Source organism: Haliaeetus leucocephalus, unplaced genomic scaffold (assembly GCF_000737465.1).
Source record: "Haliaeetus leucocephalus isolate CR32 unplaced genomic scaffold, Haliaeetus_leucocephalus-4.0 Scaffold184, whole genome shotgun sequence".
Classification (NCBI taxonomy): Eukaryota; Metazoa; Chordata; class Aves; order Accipitriformes; family Accipitridae; genus Haliaeetus; species Haliaeetus leucocephalus.
The window spans coordinates 10,713,604-10,728,776 of record NW_010972620.1 but is presented as its reverse complement, the minus strand read 5'-3'; the positions used below and the strand labels follow the sequence as shown (position 1 = coordinate 10,728,776).

Here is a 15,173-nt window from a genome sequence, read left to right as displayed (position 1 = left end):
GCAAGAGTGGCAGGAGTGCTTGAGGGAGGCTTTGCAGCCAAATGTTCCCTAGTGTTGGACTCTGCCTCAGAGTGCAAAAGTAGACTTCTGAAGTGCTTTGGTAGGCAGCAAATTAAACAGATAAGAGAAGACTTTTTTCAAACAGTTTTAGGAGGTTTTTGTCACAAGATGTCCTTGAGGCTTGACCAGTGTCATAAAGGACTGGGCATCCATTTGATAACAAGTATCACAGTTCATGCAAAGAGATTAAAAAATACTTACTTTTCTAGATGTAAACTGCATTGGTCTGGATCATGAATCAGTCTATAGCAGAGAAGAATTAAGAAAGTGTATCCATAAGGAGCTTATTCTGTATCTGCTTGTGTGTGAACTTTTGCATCTTTCTTTGAAATGGGATATAGGACTAGATAGGACCTTTGATCTGATTTCTTATCTGGTATAGTTATTAAAGTCCCTACTTTCAGCTTGTGAGAGACTATTAGTATTTCAGTGCATTGAAAAAGTCTTTCATGGTTGAGGCAGGCCAGATATGCCTTGAAGAAAAGTTCAAGTTTCCTTAGCCTTTTTTGTCTATTCTTGCCTTCAGGGTGTACAGCATGGCCCAAACAGAGAAGAAAGGTGGGCTGCTCCGGAAATCTTCAGCCTCCAAGAAGCCATTGAAGGAGAAAGTTGTGCTGATGTATGACGAGATTTTCACGGTAAGGACTTGAGCATCTCTTCTTTCTAAAGTGTTGTGTTAAATATTCTTGGTTTAGTTCATGCTGAGGGCTCTGCATGGTGGATTCTTTTCCCAAGGTAAGGACTGCACAGTGTAAGCACACACTTCAGGCTCTCCTACTGTCATGCAGAGCTCTGTATTCTGCTCTCTTTCTTAATGTCACCTTGTCCTGTTGTCTACCAGGACCATTTGTGATCTATGGCAAGTCACAGCTTTTCAAGTATTTCTCAAAAAATAATCCAGAAAATAAACAGAGGCATCCCAATTGAGAGCTGCTTCTGTTTGTCCTTCTGTTTCTGGGAATCTGTGTAGACAGAATTCCATACTGTGAGACCACTTGGTCATCCAGTGGGATGGTGCTGACTCTGAGCTACTCATAATGATTTTCTTTAAATTCTGCCTGAATGATTTCTTCTTGTTTGCTCTCATTGCTGTTCCTTCTCCTTTCAGACAGAGGACCCCAGTAAATGCAACCCTAGGTTTTGGGAGGAGCTGTTTCTCATGAAGGTAACAGGAATTGAATGTCCTCTGATTTGCTGCTGCTGTTCTGCCTACGAAGTGGCAGACTGTCAGTGCAAGGACTCGTGTTTCTAAGGTGTCAGTGGTTGTGTAACATGAGTGAACTGCTTCTTAACCTGACAGGTCAACTTGGAATATCTAGAAGGCAAGCTGGAGGCTCTGGATGGGGAAGAGTTAATGAAGATAAAAGATAACATCAACTGCTTGTTTCAGCACTGTATCCAGGCCCTGGGTGAGGAGCACCCAATCAGAGTGGTCAATGCATTACAGGTACCATGCTGAGAGACAGTGAATGCTCTCTTTTGCTTCTGATGAGCCAATGTATTTGCTGCTGGTATCAGACATCTTGTGCTCCTTTCTTTGCTTCTGAGGAGAAGAGATGTCTACAGAGCACTTGCTACTTAGTGTCTGTGGAGGTTACAAACATTTATAGTCTCTTTGATCTTTGAAGAACAATAGCTTGTTTCAGAGTTCAAGAGGATCTGGTGATGCAGGATGAAGGGGATGGCAATGGGAGGGGACAAGAGGGGTTTGTTCACACTGCAGGCTGTCAGTTTGGGGGCTCAAGAGTACTCTGTGTAGCTTTGTCTGTATTCTGCTTTCGCCTGTTGTCCCTCATTTCAGCTTTCTTTTTGAATTTCCATGTGGGTTGAAAATGAAATAAAGCTCTGGAGAAGTTAGTGTGAAATTTATATAGGGGACTCTCCCTGCTCAACACGTTGTAACTGGAAGCTGTGAAGAATTGTCACTCAGAATTAATAGTCGTTTTCCTGCAGGTTGCTCCTTACCAAAGCTATGCTGTCCCATGTCTTGTGCAGGAAACTCCCCTCCTCAGTCTTCATGTTTGATGTTATTAGTTCACAGGCTGATTCTTACAGTTTGGAGAATGCACTTGTCTCAGCTTCTCTCAGCTGTAGGAATACAGGATACGAATTTCAGGTTTGGAGAAGTCACCTGTAGGAGACATTGGACTTTTCCTTTCTTTTCTCCTTTCTTTTCTCCTTTCTTTTCTCCTTTCTTTTCTCCTTTCTTTTCTCCTTTCTTTTCTCCTTTCTTTTCTCCTTTCTTTGACAGTTTATTGGTCAGACTTAGTATAGCAATGTGGTAACCAAACAGAAATTTGTGCTCTCTATAGCAAAAGCATCTGCTGTATGGACAGGCATAATGTGATAAACTATGTCATATGGATGTTGTATGTTTTGGCATGCTTGAAATAAGAAGTTAATCTGGAAAGCTCTAAGGCATGTGTATCCATATACTGGACACTGCTTCTGCCTTGCAGTTTCCTGATCAATATTTTTGGCCTTAAAGCCACACTTAGCTATTTTTCCAAAGATCATGGTCCTGTCTGGTATAAACTGGGTCTGGACAGAAGAAGCAGTAAGATTACCTTTCCTCAGAGTGCTATGAAATGAAGGGGTGAATAAACAGGAAAAATATGGACAAATATATTCTTCTCTAATTTTTTTGAGTTTTCAGCATCCAAGCTCCTCCTTAGAAACAAGGTGGAGGAGAGGTCAGACAAAATGTATAGCTTCCAGGCTGGTGGTATTCATTTAATTATCTGTGCTTTGCCAGTGTGTTGTGGTTTAACCCCAGCCAGCAACTAAGCACCACACAGCTGTTCACTTACCGCCCCCCCCGCAGTGGGATGGGGGAGAAAATCGGGAAAAGTAGAAAAACTTGTGGGTTGAGATAAGAATGGTTTAATATAACAGAAAAGAGGAAACTAATAATGATAATGGTAACACTAATAAAATGACAACTGTAATAATAAAAGGATTGGAATGTACAAATGATGTGCAGTGTGACACCCAGCTAGTCCCTGAGCGGTGATCCCCTGCCCCCACTCCCCCCAGTTCCTATACTAGACTTGATGTCCCATGGTATGGAATACCCTGTTGGCCAGTTTGGGTCAGGTGCCCTGGCTGTGTCCCGTCCCAACTTCTTGTGCCCCTCCAGCTCTCTCGCTGGCTGGGCATGAGAAGCTGAAAAATCCTTGACTATAGTCTAAACACTACTTAGCAAGAACTGAAAACATCAGCGTTATCAGCATTCTTCGCATACTGAACTCAAAACGTAGCACTGTACCAGCTACTGGGAAGACAGTTAACTCTATCCCAGCTGAAACCAGGACACAGCGCTGGGAGAGGGTCTTAGGGCGCGTTTTGCCGTTGTAGGTGTTGCCGACTTGTAGGTGTTGCCTTATATCTTATCCTCTGATTTTTCCCTTTGCAGACTTTATGTGCATTGATTCGGGGTGTCCATCAGAAGAACAAATCCACTTCTGGGTTTGACATCATCAACATGCTTGTGGGTTTTGATAAGGCAGAGCTGTGTATGAAGGTGAGGCCCTGGCAATGTAGAGAAACAGTTTGTGCAGCGACCGTGTTGCAGGGGCAGTGATATGTAGACAGCTGTGTCTACCAAGGTGCAGCTTTTGGGGGAAATATTCCAGCCGCTTATTGAAAAGAGCTGTGCTGAAGTTCTTTACCTGCTAGTGGCATAAAGACACTTGGGGTCCCTGTGTTTGTTAGTAATATAACAGAGCACTTTTCCTTTAGTTCCATGCTGTGCAGTCACTCTGGTTAAGAAATCTTAAGGCCAGAAAAGGCTGTCACAGGCCATTAGTACCTAGTATTGAACCTCATACCTTGTGCTTAATTTTTAGCTGATAGTCATATCCTGTGTGATCACATTTCCATCAGCACATGTACCATTCTGTACTTATTTGATGCTCTTCACTGTAAAGATGTTGAGTTTGGGGAAATGACAAAGGAATCAGTGATAAAGCTGAATTTGTGTTGTATTTTTCATCTCTCTACAAAAAGTACTAATTTTTCATCTCTCTACAAATAGTAGTACATTTGGGGAAAATATTAAGTAGTAACTTGCCTATCAGAACTACATTTTTCCTTGAAGAATAACTGTATTACCTGTAACTTAGTATTTGGAAAACAGTTATTTATGAATATGTGTTAAAGAGCTATATAGTACCTGTTTTTAATCATAACTAATGTATGTCCTATTGAATTGGAGGTGTGCTGCTTACAAAAAAATCTCACGGTGCCTATAAGCAAAATGGAATATTGGAAAAAGAAAGCACTGATGTTACTGTCTTGCAAACAAAAAGGAAGATCATATTTGTAGAGCTCAAAATTACTTTGTGAATAAAATCTATTGTTATATGTATACAAAAATCTCTCATGCATCTAGAGAAAACTCTTGGAAAACGATCATGATGTTATGCCTGTAGTCATTAAAACGTAGTTAACACAAACAATATTGAGAACCAATAGTGACAATATGGCCTGTGTAACAGTAGTAATGGCTCAGTTATTGATTCTGGAATAACATGGCTTTATATTGGTGCTCTTGTATTCGAATCTCCCAAAAAGCTTTTTGTAACAAACATTTCAAATAATTTTAAATAATACTTTTAAATAATGTGATTGTTTTTCTTTAGAATCTGATGGAGAGCTTGGACTCGCTCCTCTGTGCAGAAGGTTCTGAAAGCCTCAAAAGCTTGTGTCTAAAGCTACTTCTCTGCTTGGTGACGGTAAATAAATACCAGCTGTATAACAAGCTGGTATTACAGGCTTATGTGAGCCACTTTCTGAGTTACGGAACTGCCTCAAAACTTGAGCAGAATGCTGCAGTGTGAAGCCTAAGAAGGGGAAAGAAATTGTAAATGAGAACAAGGGTCAGCCCAGAATATCCTTCATTGCTTTAACCATAAGCCAATATAGACCAGCAAACTGTTTTCACCTCATAAAATAGGTGCCAACTGGGGCAAAAGGGGAGAGACATAGGAGGAAGTGTCAATTGGATTGACAGGACTTTTTTAGGGAAAAAGATCTTTAAGAAGTCTCAGATAAATGGAAAGGGAGAAGAGGAGAGGGGTTGAGAAAGACAGGAAGTGTGGAGTAGACAAGAGTGGTGAGGATGTGAAGAATGAGGAAGTTGGAATAAATGGCCACTCATCATCTCTTGGAAATCGTCAACTGGGAACTATTTTGGCTGCGATAAGAGATAATTGAGCGTGGGGAGGTCTTCACTCTCCTGTTCATGATGGGAAAGTGCTCAGTGTAGCATATGCGCCCTGGTTTTTTATTCTTTGCCTCCTGTGTAGCAGCCTGCTTCAGCTGCTGGTGGCTGTTGTCATACAGCTGTGTAAAATATCAATCTGTAGAGGAAAGTGGGAGCTCTTAGTATGAGGGTCATGCTTCTTGCCAGAGAGGGGTGGGAGGCAGGACAGATTTCTTTTACTTCATGTCTAGCTCTACTGCTAGTCACATGTTGACTTGCTGACTAAGTGTGAGATTCTGGATAAATGTGTCCATCTGGTAGTAGAACTCTTCTGTTCCCAGTGTGTGCCAGAGGCAGCTACAGCATCATGGGAGACTTTGGGTGAGATTTTAAAACTTGTGTTTGTACTCAGGTGACAGATAACATTAGCCAGAACACTATCCTGGAGTATGTGATGATTAACAGCATATTTGAAGCTATATTACAGGTAAGCGTTCTTCCTTCTACTGCAGGTGCTCTTCTGTAGTGAGAGCTTTCAGTGATACATTTGGTTTTCTGCTTTTTCAGTGCAGCATAGCTGACTGGCTCTGTGTGTTGCTTCCATTCATAGCTCAGTCATAGATTTTTTTTTTTAATTTTTTTTTTTTTTTAGTGCTGTCTCCTACTTACTCTAGTCTGCTGTTTTTAGTCATTACTGAGTATTTAAAGTATTTTCACTTGAGACATTTGTGCATAGAAGCTGGGCTAATTTCACAGAGACCTCCTGTATTGAATGAACTTTTTTCAAAAGGCATTCTGGATATATTGAGTTTTTTTCTGCTCTTTGATAAATTATACTTTTAAGCAGTGGCACTGGGCTTGGGGAAACCCAGAAAACTTCCGCAGATAATTTTGGTGATGCACTGAGATACTGTCCAGTGCTGTTGAGAAAGATATTTGCCCTTTGTGCACAGAAAGCTTGTGTGCATCCTATCTGCAATAAGTAAGCTTCTCTGTGTGCAGAACTTCTTGGAAGCACCAACACTCCCTCAACCTTAAATATCCTCTTTCAGTTAAGACATAATTTGCTCTTATGGATGTATTTCACGCCACACACTGTTTGAGAGTCACTGCAAGCTTCCTGAAGCAGGCCTGAACAGAACAGTGTGATTATTTATTCCAGATCCTGTCCAGCCCACTTAGTCGCAGGGAACATGGCTATGATGCTGTTGTCCTTCTTGCCTTGCTGGTCAACTACAGAAAGTATGAGGTGGGTATTCTTCTGGATAACAGAAACATCGCTTCTCTCTACTTCATTAATTTACACTGGCCTCTGGATTATTAAGGCAGCCTACAGTACAGTTTTCAGCAGTACGCACTGTAACATTTTATCAGGGTATCAGCACAGAGCTACGGAAGTTTTGCAGGGCAGTCATACTATGCTAACTGTATTTGTCTCTGACGTATGTGTATAATCAAATGTGTATGATATACAGCTCCTTTTGTGCAAGCATGAAAGAAACTACCTAGGGGATTTGCATTTCCTTCATGAAAGTATTCTGAGGAAGGTCCTTTTGGAAAAGTTACTGTTGTGCCAAACTTGCGTGTTTGCCTCTGTGTGTATGACTGTGTGGTTATACATGATCTCCAAAGTAAAATGAGCTGTCGGTCATCTTGGGCTTCAGACTGAATTTGTGATTCAGAACCTGACGGGCAGACTGAAAGAGCACAGATCCCCAGAAGAGATAGTGAAACTGTGACCAAAGAATGAACTGAAACATCACAGCTAGTATTTCCAAGAGAAGTCTGTCTCTATCTCTGACTGATTCATTTCTGTGAAACTTTATTCATCTTCCTTTTTTTAAACTGGTTGTGCTACTTTGTGGTGTATTCCCATTTTTTTTCCTGTTATTCATCACCTTGAAAAAGGAACATTTCAAATGTCAAAACCACACCCAATATTGGTTTTTCTTTGCATGAGGCACGATGCTTTAATGAACAATCTTGTTTTTTTCCATCATTAGGAATATCTTAATATATTTAGATCAGCAAAAAATGATGAAGTGCTGGAATACCCCCTCCTCAACAGAATTACTGGGAGGGGGCAGGCTCTAAAACCTACCTGGTTTTATAATAGATCTTGTTTTGAATTATGAATAGACCTAGAGAATAGGCAAAGACAGGAGCTACACTTAGTGTCAAAGTAATCCCTGTTAATTTCTCATTCCTGTAAATGTTGTCAGAATCATGAATTACAGATTCTGTTCAGCAATCTGTGTCATGGTAGCGTGGAATAGGAGCATGGAGTTTGCTTTTAGTATATGGCCATGAAGGAAAACTGTTGGGAATGATATGGGGAGGGAAAACTGTTGGGAATGATATGGGTAGGGTTACTGATGAGGGCAGACTGGAAAGACCAGAGGTCTCATTGCAACATTCAGGTCAAAGGGCGGAGAGCTGTGTAGTCCCATCCCTGAGCTATGGATCCCTGTGTACTATAGTATATGTCCTTAGTAAGGTAGAGTGCTGTGAGTACGTAAGACTTGTCCTCTGCTCTTTGCAGTAGCTTTCTGTAGAGTATTGAGTTGGGGTTGACTGCTTTGGAAAACACTGTCCTAGATATCTTCAAACTGTGCACCCAAAAGAAATTGTGCTGATGTTTAAAAAGTACAATCCAACCTGAGGCAGACATGTAGCAAGGGGAATTTCAGCTTGAGCAGTTCATCTAGTGAAGTTGAAAGCAACTTGAAGAAAGGTTTCATATGATGGCTGCCTGACATTGTCCTTTGTAAGCAGCACTACAAGCAAAGTCATAATCCTTGTCCTTAAGTAGAGTAGCTGCTTTCATTTGCTGTTCTTTGGCCCTCAGAGTCAGTTTGGTGGTTGCCAGGTTGTCAGTGTATTGTAGCATACTTTCATGTCTCAAATCCTTTGGAGTACTCTTTTTAGCTAACTGTGCTGCAGTTGATAGGTTCTTTTCTGTTCTGAACTTCATTGGTTGCTAAATTGTGTTGCCAGCTGCTTAAGAAAATCTAATTAGGCTGAAAATTCATTAGTTGACTATGATTTTGTGTCTGTCTTTAATGTGAATACCAATGTGTTTTGCATCAGGATGTTCTTTCATATTTTTGGGATGTGAATTTTGTAGTCTCTTCTCAAATTCCCTGGGGAATATCTGTCCACGTTTTCATTACCAGTGTAGCTGAGATCTTGGCTTGCTCATTAACTTCTGTTCTAGGAGTAAAAATGATTTACGTGTCTTTACATGGAACCTTTAAACATGTCCCTGATTTGAAACCTAGTAATTTTCAAAAGTATATACTTATTCAAGTTTTCAGCTATATTTTATGGGTTTTTTTAATCCTAGTCTTGATTTCAGAGAAAATACTTTTACCTTGATACTATGTGAGAGAAACATAAGAGTAACTAAATAATTGACTATATCAGGAAAATGGTGAAGCTCAGTGTACACAAAAGACTGCCAAACAGAGAAAATGCTGTGAGGAAAGGTATTTTTGTGATCGCTTCCTCAGTGTTTTAAGGGATGACTGATAGAATAGCAAGTTAAAACATAAAATCAGGTAGTGACTTTTAAGTAGTTAGATTCTTTGGTAATGTCTAGGTGGAAATTTCTTTGCCTCTCATTCAACCTTCCAGAATTGCATATTGTATCTTTTGCTAGGCAGAGCTGAAAGAAATCAGTCAAAATGTGGGGTTTTCCCCTTGTGTGCTTCTCTGGCAGCATATGGTGTACCCAACAGCCTTTCACGTCCAGTTACGTGCACTTGCCTGCCCTTGATATAGTCAAGTAGAGGTGCTGAAGAGACACTTAGCAACACTGAAGAGTCAGAAAATTCTTTTTTTTTTTTTTTTTAAAAAAAAAGGTCTCTCTCACCTCATATTATTTTAAATGAATCTCTTTAACAAAAAGAGTAATTATCCAAGCTCCAGTTCCCTGCAAGATGGCCTGCCTGCAGAGGAGATGGCCTCATCAGGGCTGGCAGCAAAGCTGCTGAATCATCCCTAATGAGCATTCAGGGAAAAGCCTTGTGAGGGATAATCAAGTGCACTCTGGCCTTCATTTGTGTTACAGATGTGGACATAAGTTAAGCACTTAACTAGAGATTATACATGGTTAGCTTGTTTTTCTTCTACTTTCTTTTCCTACCAAAAAATTGTTTCCCATAGGTTTGTGTTGGAGGCAGAGGTACCTTTGGGGGCATGGGGGAGATCTTGCTCCCTCTGTCAGAGCTGTATGCTTCTTCATATAATACTCACTTTGTATGGCATCTTTCACCTGGGGATTGCTTTAAGAATTACCTGGTAATGATCTCCTCGCAGATTCCACCTTAATTTCTGTGAGATTGTTGGCATCTAATGGTGGGTAGTTCATGGAGGACATCTTGAGTATTCTCAAGTTCCAGGAGTTTGTGTCTGTACCTCATCACTGACAAGACCACTTTAATGCTATAGTGTTTGTTATCTGATGGCAGTGATAGGAAAAGACCTGTGCTCTGAAGAGCTGCGAATCATATTTTTGAGTTCTTTCTGGAGGCAGAAGCTTTTTCTAAGTTTGTATAACCGCTTCATTGACACACTTTGAAGTTTTCAAAATGCTTATCAACCAGTTTTCAAGGCTGTTGCAAGTTTCTGCATGTTGTGGAGTGGCAGGCGTAATTTTGACTTTTAAAACATTTGCTGTGATTCCCAGTGAGAGGGGAACCGGACTCTGAAACAACAGCATTGTGCATGGCGTGGGCTTAGGGGTGCTTGTACAACTTGTAGGTTGCTGATGTTCATCGTAGATGTGTAGACTGATGCTCACAGGCAATAACTGGAACTGTTGGCTCTCGAGGGGCAGGAGCAAACTGCACGCTCTGTGGGCAGCACAGGAAATATTCTTATCACACTGGTACAGACTTGCACACTGAAAGGCACTAGAAACTGCCTTGTCCCATATAGAGTAACATGGCATGTGGATTGCACTGGTTAGTCATCTGCCTGCTGCTTAAGGAGTTAGGGAAGCCTAGAGGAGCATGGAATGTGTCAGGGGAATGGAATACTTCAGACAGGAATTATTAAGCAGACTTCTGCAGATATGGAAATGGCAATTGAAAAGGTAGAGGGCGGAGATCTGTAGCTCGCTAGGCCAGCTTCATGACCCAATCAGCCATGCACTGATGACATCTTGCTGCCAAGAGGCAGGAGACATGGAGCATGTATCTTGGAAAGTCAAGGGCAACGGGAGTGTGAAGAGTTGTTCGTAGGCTAGAGATGACAACGAACCCAGGCCCCCTCCCTTTTTGTGATGGGATGGAGTGTATGCCTGGGTCTCAGGGCAGCCTGGTGGTGTTGGTCAGTGTAGTATCTCCCAGTTTTCTTATTGCCCACATCTGGGAATTTGGATAACTCTGCAGCCTCTAATCCAGGATAGCCCTGCTGCCCATTGCCTGGAAAAGCCCCATCACTTTTATTGGTCACAAGTCACAGGCAGGCCTCTCTTCTGTGTGTCAGCTGTGGTGTGGAGAGTTTCTCCTTGTTGTATAAGGAGAGCAAGAGAATGACTGAAATTAGCAAAACTAAGATATTTACAAGGATGGATTTTAATCTATGTTTAATTACAAATTTGTGAAGCTTGCTTCTGTTTTACTGACACTGACTAAATTTAATTTCTGAAGAGGAGCGTGGTTGTACAGAGAGGACCACATATATTGTTACTCAATAGGAGTCTCTACTCCAGCCTCAAGGAAGTGTCTTTGCATGCTTCATGCACAGATGGGTTCTGTGTGAGTTTTCTGTCTTTTTCTGAGACAGCAGACAGGGCTGCGTGCTGCTGGGGGCAGGCTGACAGACTGGCTGAGCTTTGGTCTGTTCTGATCAGTTTCTTTTCTGAACCAAAAGGAAAGCCTAATCCTCCCAAAGCACCAAATAATTGTGACAGTGGTGTTTTCTGATCAGCCTTATTTTTAACTTGCTGTTAAGCCATGAGCAAATCCATTAGATAACTGTGTCACTTGTAGGGCTGCATGTGATGCATGCTTTGGGTTTTATTCTTCCCATTCCAAATCAGCTGTGTTAGTTTTGCACTGACATATATAAACCAGGAAAAACAAATGTACATTGCTAATCTAAAATGCTTCCCAAAGTATTAGGAATTATCTTTATAGATGGAGCCTGTGTGCTTTGTTCAGCTAAGTTTGAGGAATTTATGTTCTCCAGAGACTTCCACCTCTCAATGGTGTAAACTGTTAAAGTGTTGAGCTCTAACCCAGCAGCAGATGAGTCTATAGCATTGTCATGCCTTCCCGGGTCCTCCTTTCTTTAAGCAATCTTTGCAAGGTGTTGCAGAAGGGAGATAATGAGAACGCTAATGTTCAGACCCAGCTTCACTGCTGCTTCCTGCTGCATAACAGTGTGTGTGTCACAGATAACAGGCTTGCAGGACAGCTGCTCCACTTTCAGGACTGACAGATGAGCTAGCAGAGGAGCAGAAACTCCTTCTCCTCTCAGTAAAATCAGGAGACTGCCTGGCTGAGCCAGTGAAGAGAAGGTGTCCCAGGCATAGTGGCCTTAGCGTGTGCTGTGACTCCTGTTTCTTTGTGTGTGTTCTGCTTTGTGGGACAGGAGAGAGATTCTTCCCAGGTGGTTGGGTAAACTTGGAAAGATAATAGTGTTGTTTTCCTGAAGGCTGAACTTAAACCAATTTTCTTTCTTCCTTCTCCCCCACCCTGAGCAGTCAGTGAATCCCTACATTGTGAAGCTCTCCATCGTCGATGATGAAGCCACACTCAATGTGAGTATTTGACTTGATTCCTCTGCGCTGCTGGGGATGCTCTTTCACATGTGATGTTAGTGTAATGAGTGCAGTCATGGTGTCTGGTAGAAAGGACGACTAGAACAGTGCTACTGTAAAGAACACCGGTATAGTGGGTTTCTGCTCTAACCTATTGCAAGAGTGCAGTTAGGCAGCTCATGATTTGGACAGTTTGATCACCAGTTAAATGGTGGAGGTGGTTAAAAAGCTAGGTAGCAAGGAACATGCTAAAATTGATCTATTATACATTTATGAACTATCTATACACTATTTGCTGTCACGTGCCAAAGAGGCACAAGATGGCTTATGCCAAAGATCATCTCATTTCCAGTGCTGTGTCATCCAATTTTACCAGTCTACAAGTCAATTCTTGTAGCTCACTGGAAGCTTGTACTTAAGAGTCCTGCCATGTATTTTGGGTTGTAGCCACTGCCTAAGTTTTGTATCCAGGCCTGGATAGAAAGTGGCAACACACTATGAGCTGTGTGAGGTCTGGACTTAGAAGCTGTCCTTCAGCATGAAATAAAAAGCAAGCTCCATGCTAACCAGAGGGTGAGAACGATTATTCTGAGTTAATTAAATTAGCTTGATGGAAAGGATGACCAGTAGCTGTGGAATGGTGGAGGCTGTTTGCGAGAAGTGAAAAGATTACTAGTGTTTGTGGCCTTTGTTTTGAACTTTGGGGTGTCTTTCCTCTGACACCAGCTTCCTTCTGAAGTTCTTGCTGCTTTATTGAGGCTTCTTGAGTGAGTAAGCTCTGTCTGGAGGTCCAAAGAGAGTAAATGTTCTCTGTTGAACTTAGTAAACTTTAAATTTCCAACTTTAGTCAACTTTAAATTTTGGTGTCTTGATTTTTGGATGATATTTTTGTTGTATCATAGCATGTCTTAATAGTTCAAACAGCTTCAGGGGAAATTCTTCATAGCGTGCTAGGTTATCTCGGCAGGGGCAGCACTGCTATGTGTGTTCAGTGCGTGACTTCCTGCATTGAGATTTGTAATGTAAATATTTTTTAATGCTTTTTTTTCAGGGAATGGGACTTGTAATTGCCCAGGCTCTATCAGAATATAACAGGTAAAACCTATTTGTCTCTTGTTTTTCAATGCACGATAGTTGCTGTACATTTCCACAAACTTTTTTTTGTGTTAAAGCACTTATCACCTAACAGCTCTGATGCACCTGGTGAGGCAGGGAATAGTCTTATGCTTTGAGGTGCTTCGGCTCAGTTGTTGCTGTCATTGCAAGCGTAAATGCATCTGTACCAGCTGTGCTGATGTGCTTCAGGAGAGATCTTGCTGTAGGGGAAGATATCTATTGTAAGGTTTTACTATCATGGATTTTATCTCTGTATGAGCCTTGTGTAAAATCTTAGTCCCAAGTGAAAAGATAAATGACTTGCTGAGTACTTCTCTGTTAGAAAATTGATTTAACTGAAACATGATCTAAACCAAACAAATGTATCCAGGACTACCCACATGCCAAATCAGAGATGATTAGGGGTTGTATGCTCTTCCAAATGGTGGAAAGCATTAACCGCTTCTGAAGAAAGGGCCAGAAAGCCAGCAGTAGGGGTAGCATGTTCTGAGCTTCTGCTTCATAAGCAACAGCAAAAAATGTAGAAGTTTGCCTAAGAAGAAAGGACTTCAGAAGAATTGGAAACTCGAGCAATTTCTCCTGAGCAACCCAAGACTTTTTTTTCTGCAGTAGGATTCTCAAAGTATCCAGAAAAATGTTTTAATTCCTTTAAAGGTCTGCTGTTATAGATATGCAGATGACTTGCAAGATCAGCAAGTCATGTAAATGTATTTAACAGAGTAAATTATTAGAGTAAAGCAGAAAAAACCTCACCCACCCAACTTCATTCTGACAAAAGCTGTCTCAGACTATGGCCTGTTTTGCTTAGCTCTTTCTTTCCCCCTTCCCAAAAAATATAAATTGTTTTCTTTGCATGTTGCATTTTGTATGATCAGATTCCTGTATGAAAGACACAATAAATGGCCATGTGAACTTTGCTGGTCCATTTGAATGCCATATGAAGCAACTTAGCTTAAATCTGAGGTACCCAACCTATTTGTTGACTTCACTTACTCCAGTTCCAGTCCCTTCACTTACTCCAGGAGCGTGGGATCAGGCCATGAACCATAATGGTCCTCATGGTTTCTGCTGGCCATAGGGTGATCAACTCTGGTTTAGTTTGTAGTGGATGACAATTGAAATGAAACTGTTCTGTGGTTACTGACTGTGTGTGTTCATGTGGTTCATTACTGTTTTGCCAGTGCAGGGCAAAATTTCCTAAGTCACTAGGTCCTCTTGCTTCAGTGTTAGCCCAAACTGGATGTATACTTTATAACAGCACAGACATTGTTCAGTCTTACATCTTTCAGCAATCCCACTTCAACTCTACACAGTTTACAGATATTTTAATATCCTTTGCATCTCTTTTCATGAGTTCTTGAAAAGGGCTTGTAAATGTGGAAGCTTTCTCCATCCTGTATTTTTATCAGATAAGACTGTCTCATAGGGATGTAGATAAAATAACCCTAGTTCCATTTCTAACCCTGAAGCTTCATCCTTATTCCTTTTTGTTCAGGCAATACAAAGATAAGGAAGAGGAGCACCAGAGTGGTTTCTTCTCAGCCCTAACTAATATGGTAAGCAAGGAAGCAGTGTTTTTCTATTCTTAAAATAGGTGCCTTCAGGGAAGTTCAGCAAGAGGGTGTTTCCAAAAACTGTGAGTTTGGGATGTGGGGTCTGGAGGAGGACATGCATTGATGCAATCCAAACCAAATACAACTGAAATGGCTGTATTCTGAGGAGTGTGTTGTTGTCTGGCTGGGAAAGCTCTTTCAGAAGTTGATCTCTATTCTGGTGTTGATAACTGAAATTGTTTTCCTTCATCTTCTTCATTCTAGTTGACTTTATTTTAAAAATCACAATTACTTGTTGGACACTTTTAAACAGCTACTTATTTTTAAAACCAAGTTGCTGCTCTGCTGATGTAGCCTTAAACAGAGAAGCTGAATATTTTTGTGGCAAAGTCTAGTCTGCCACTAGCTTTAGAGATCTGTTTCTTTACTGTCTTGTTTCTCAAGCCTGGATGCACTGTAGCTATGA

At 41.1% G+C, this 15,173-nt stretch overlaps 1 protein-coding gene across 3 annotated transcripts in view; it reads left to right on the top strand.

The window, feature by feature from the left end:
* Window positions 1–15,173, top strand: part of LOC104830123 (chromosome unknown open reading frame, human C10orf76) — a 122,849-nt gene continuing 107,676 nt past the window's right edge. The window contains exons 1-10 of one of the 3 annotated variants that reach the window (XM_010564850.1): window positions 1–698; window positions 1,169–1,225; window positions 1,361–1,507; window positions 3,476–3,583; window positions 4,704–4,796; window positions 5,679–5,753; window positions 6,429–6,515; window positions 11,982–12,038; window positions 13,090–13,133; window positions 14,650–14,710. In XM_010564850.1, the coding sequence (XP_010563152.1) occupies window positions 597–698; window positions 1,169–1,225; window positions 1,361–1,507; window positions 3,476–3,583; window positions 4,704–4,796; window positions 5,679–5,753; window positions 6,429–6,515; window positions 11,982–12,038; window positions 13,090–13,133; window positions 14,650–14,710 (831 nt within the window). In that variant the 5' untranslated portion in view covers window positions 1–596. The remainder of the gene's footprint in view (window positions 699–1,168; window positions 1,226–1,360; window positions 1,508–3,475; window positions 3,584–4,703; window positions 4,797–5,678; window positions 5,754–6,428; window positions 6,516–11,981; window positions 12,039–13,089; window positions 13,134–14,649; window positions 14,711–15,173) is intronic. The other 2 variants (XM_010564848.1, XM_010564849.1) reach the window with 2 other exon arrangements.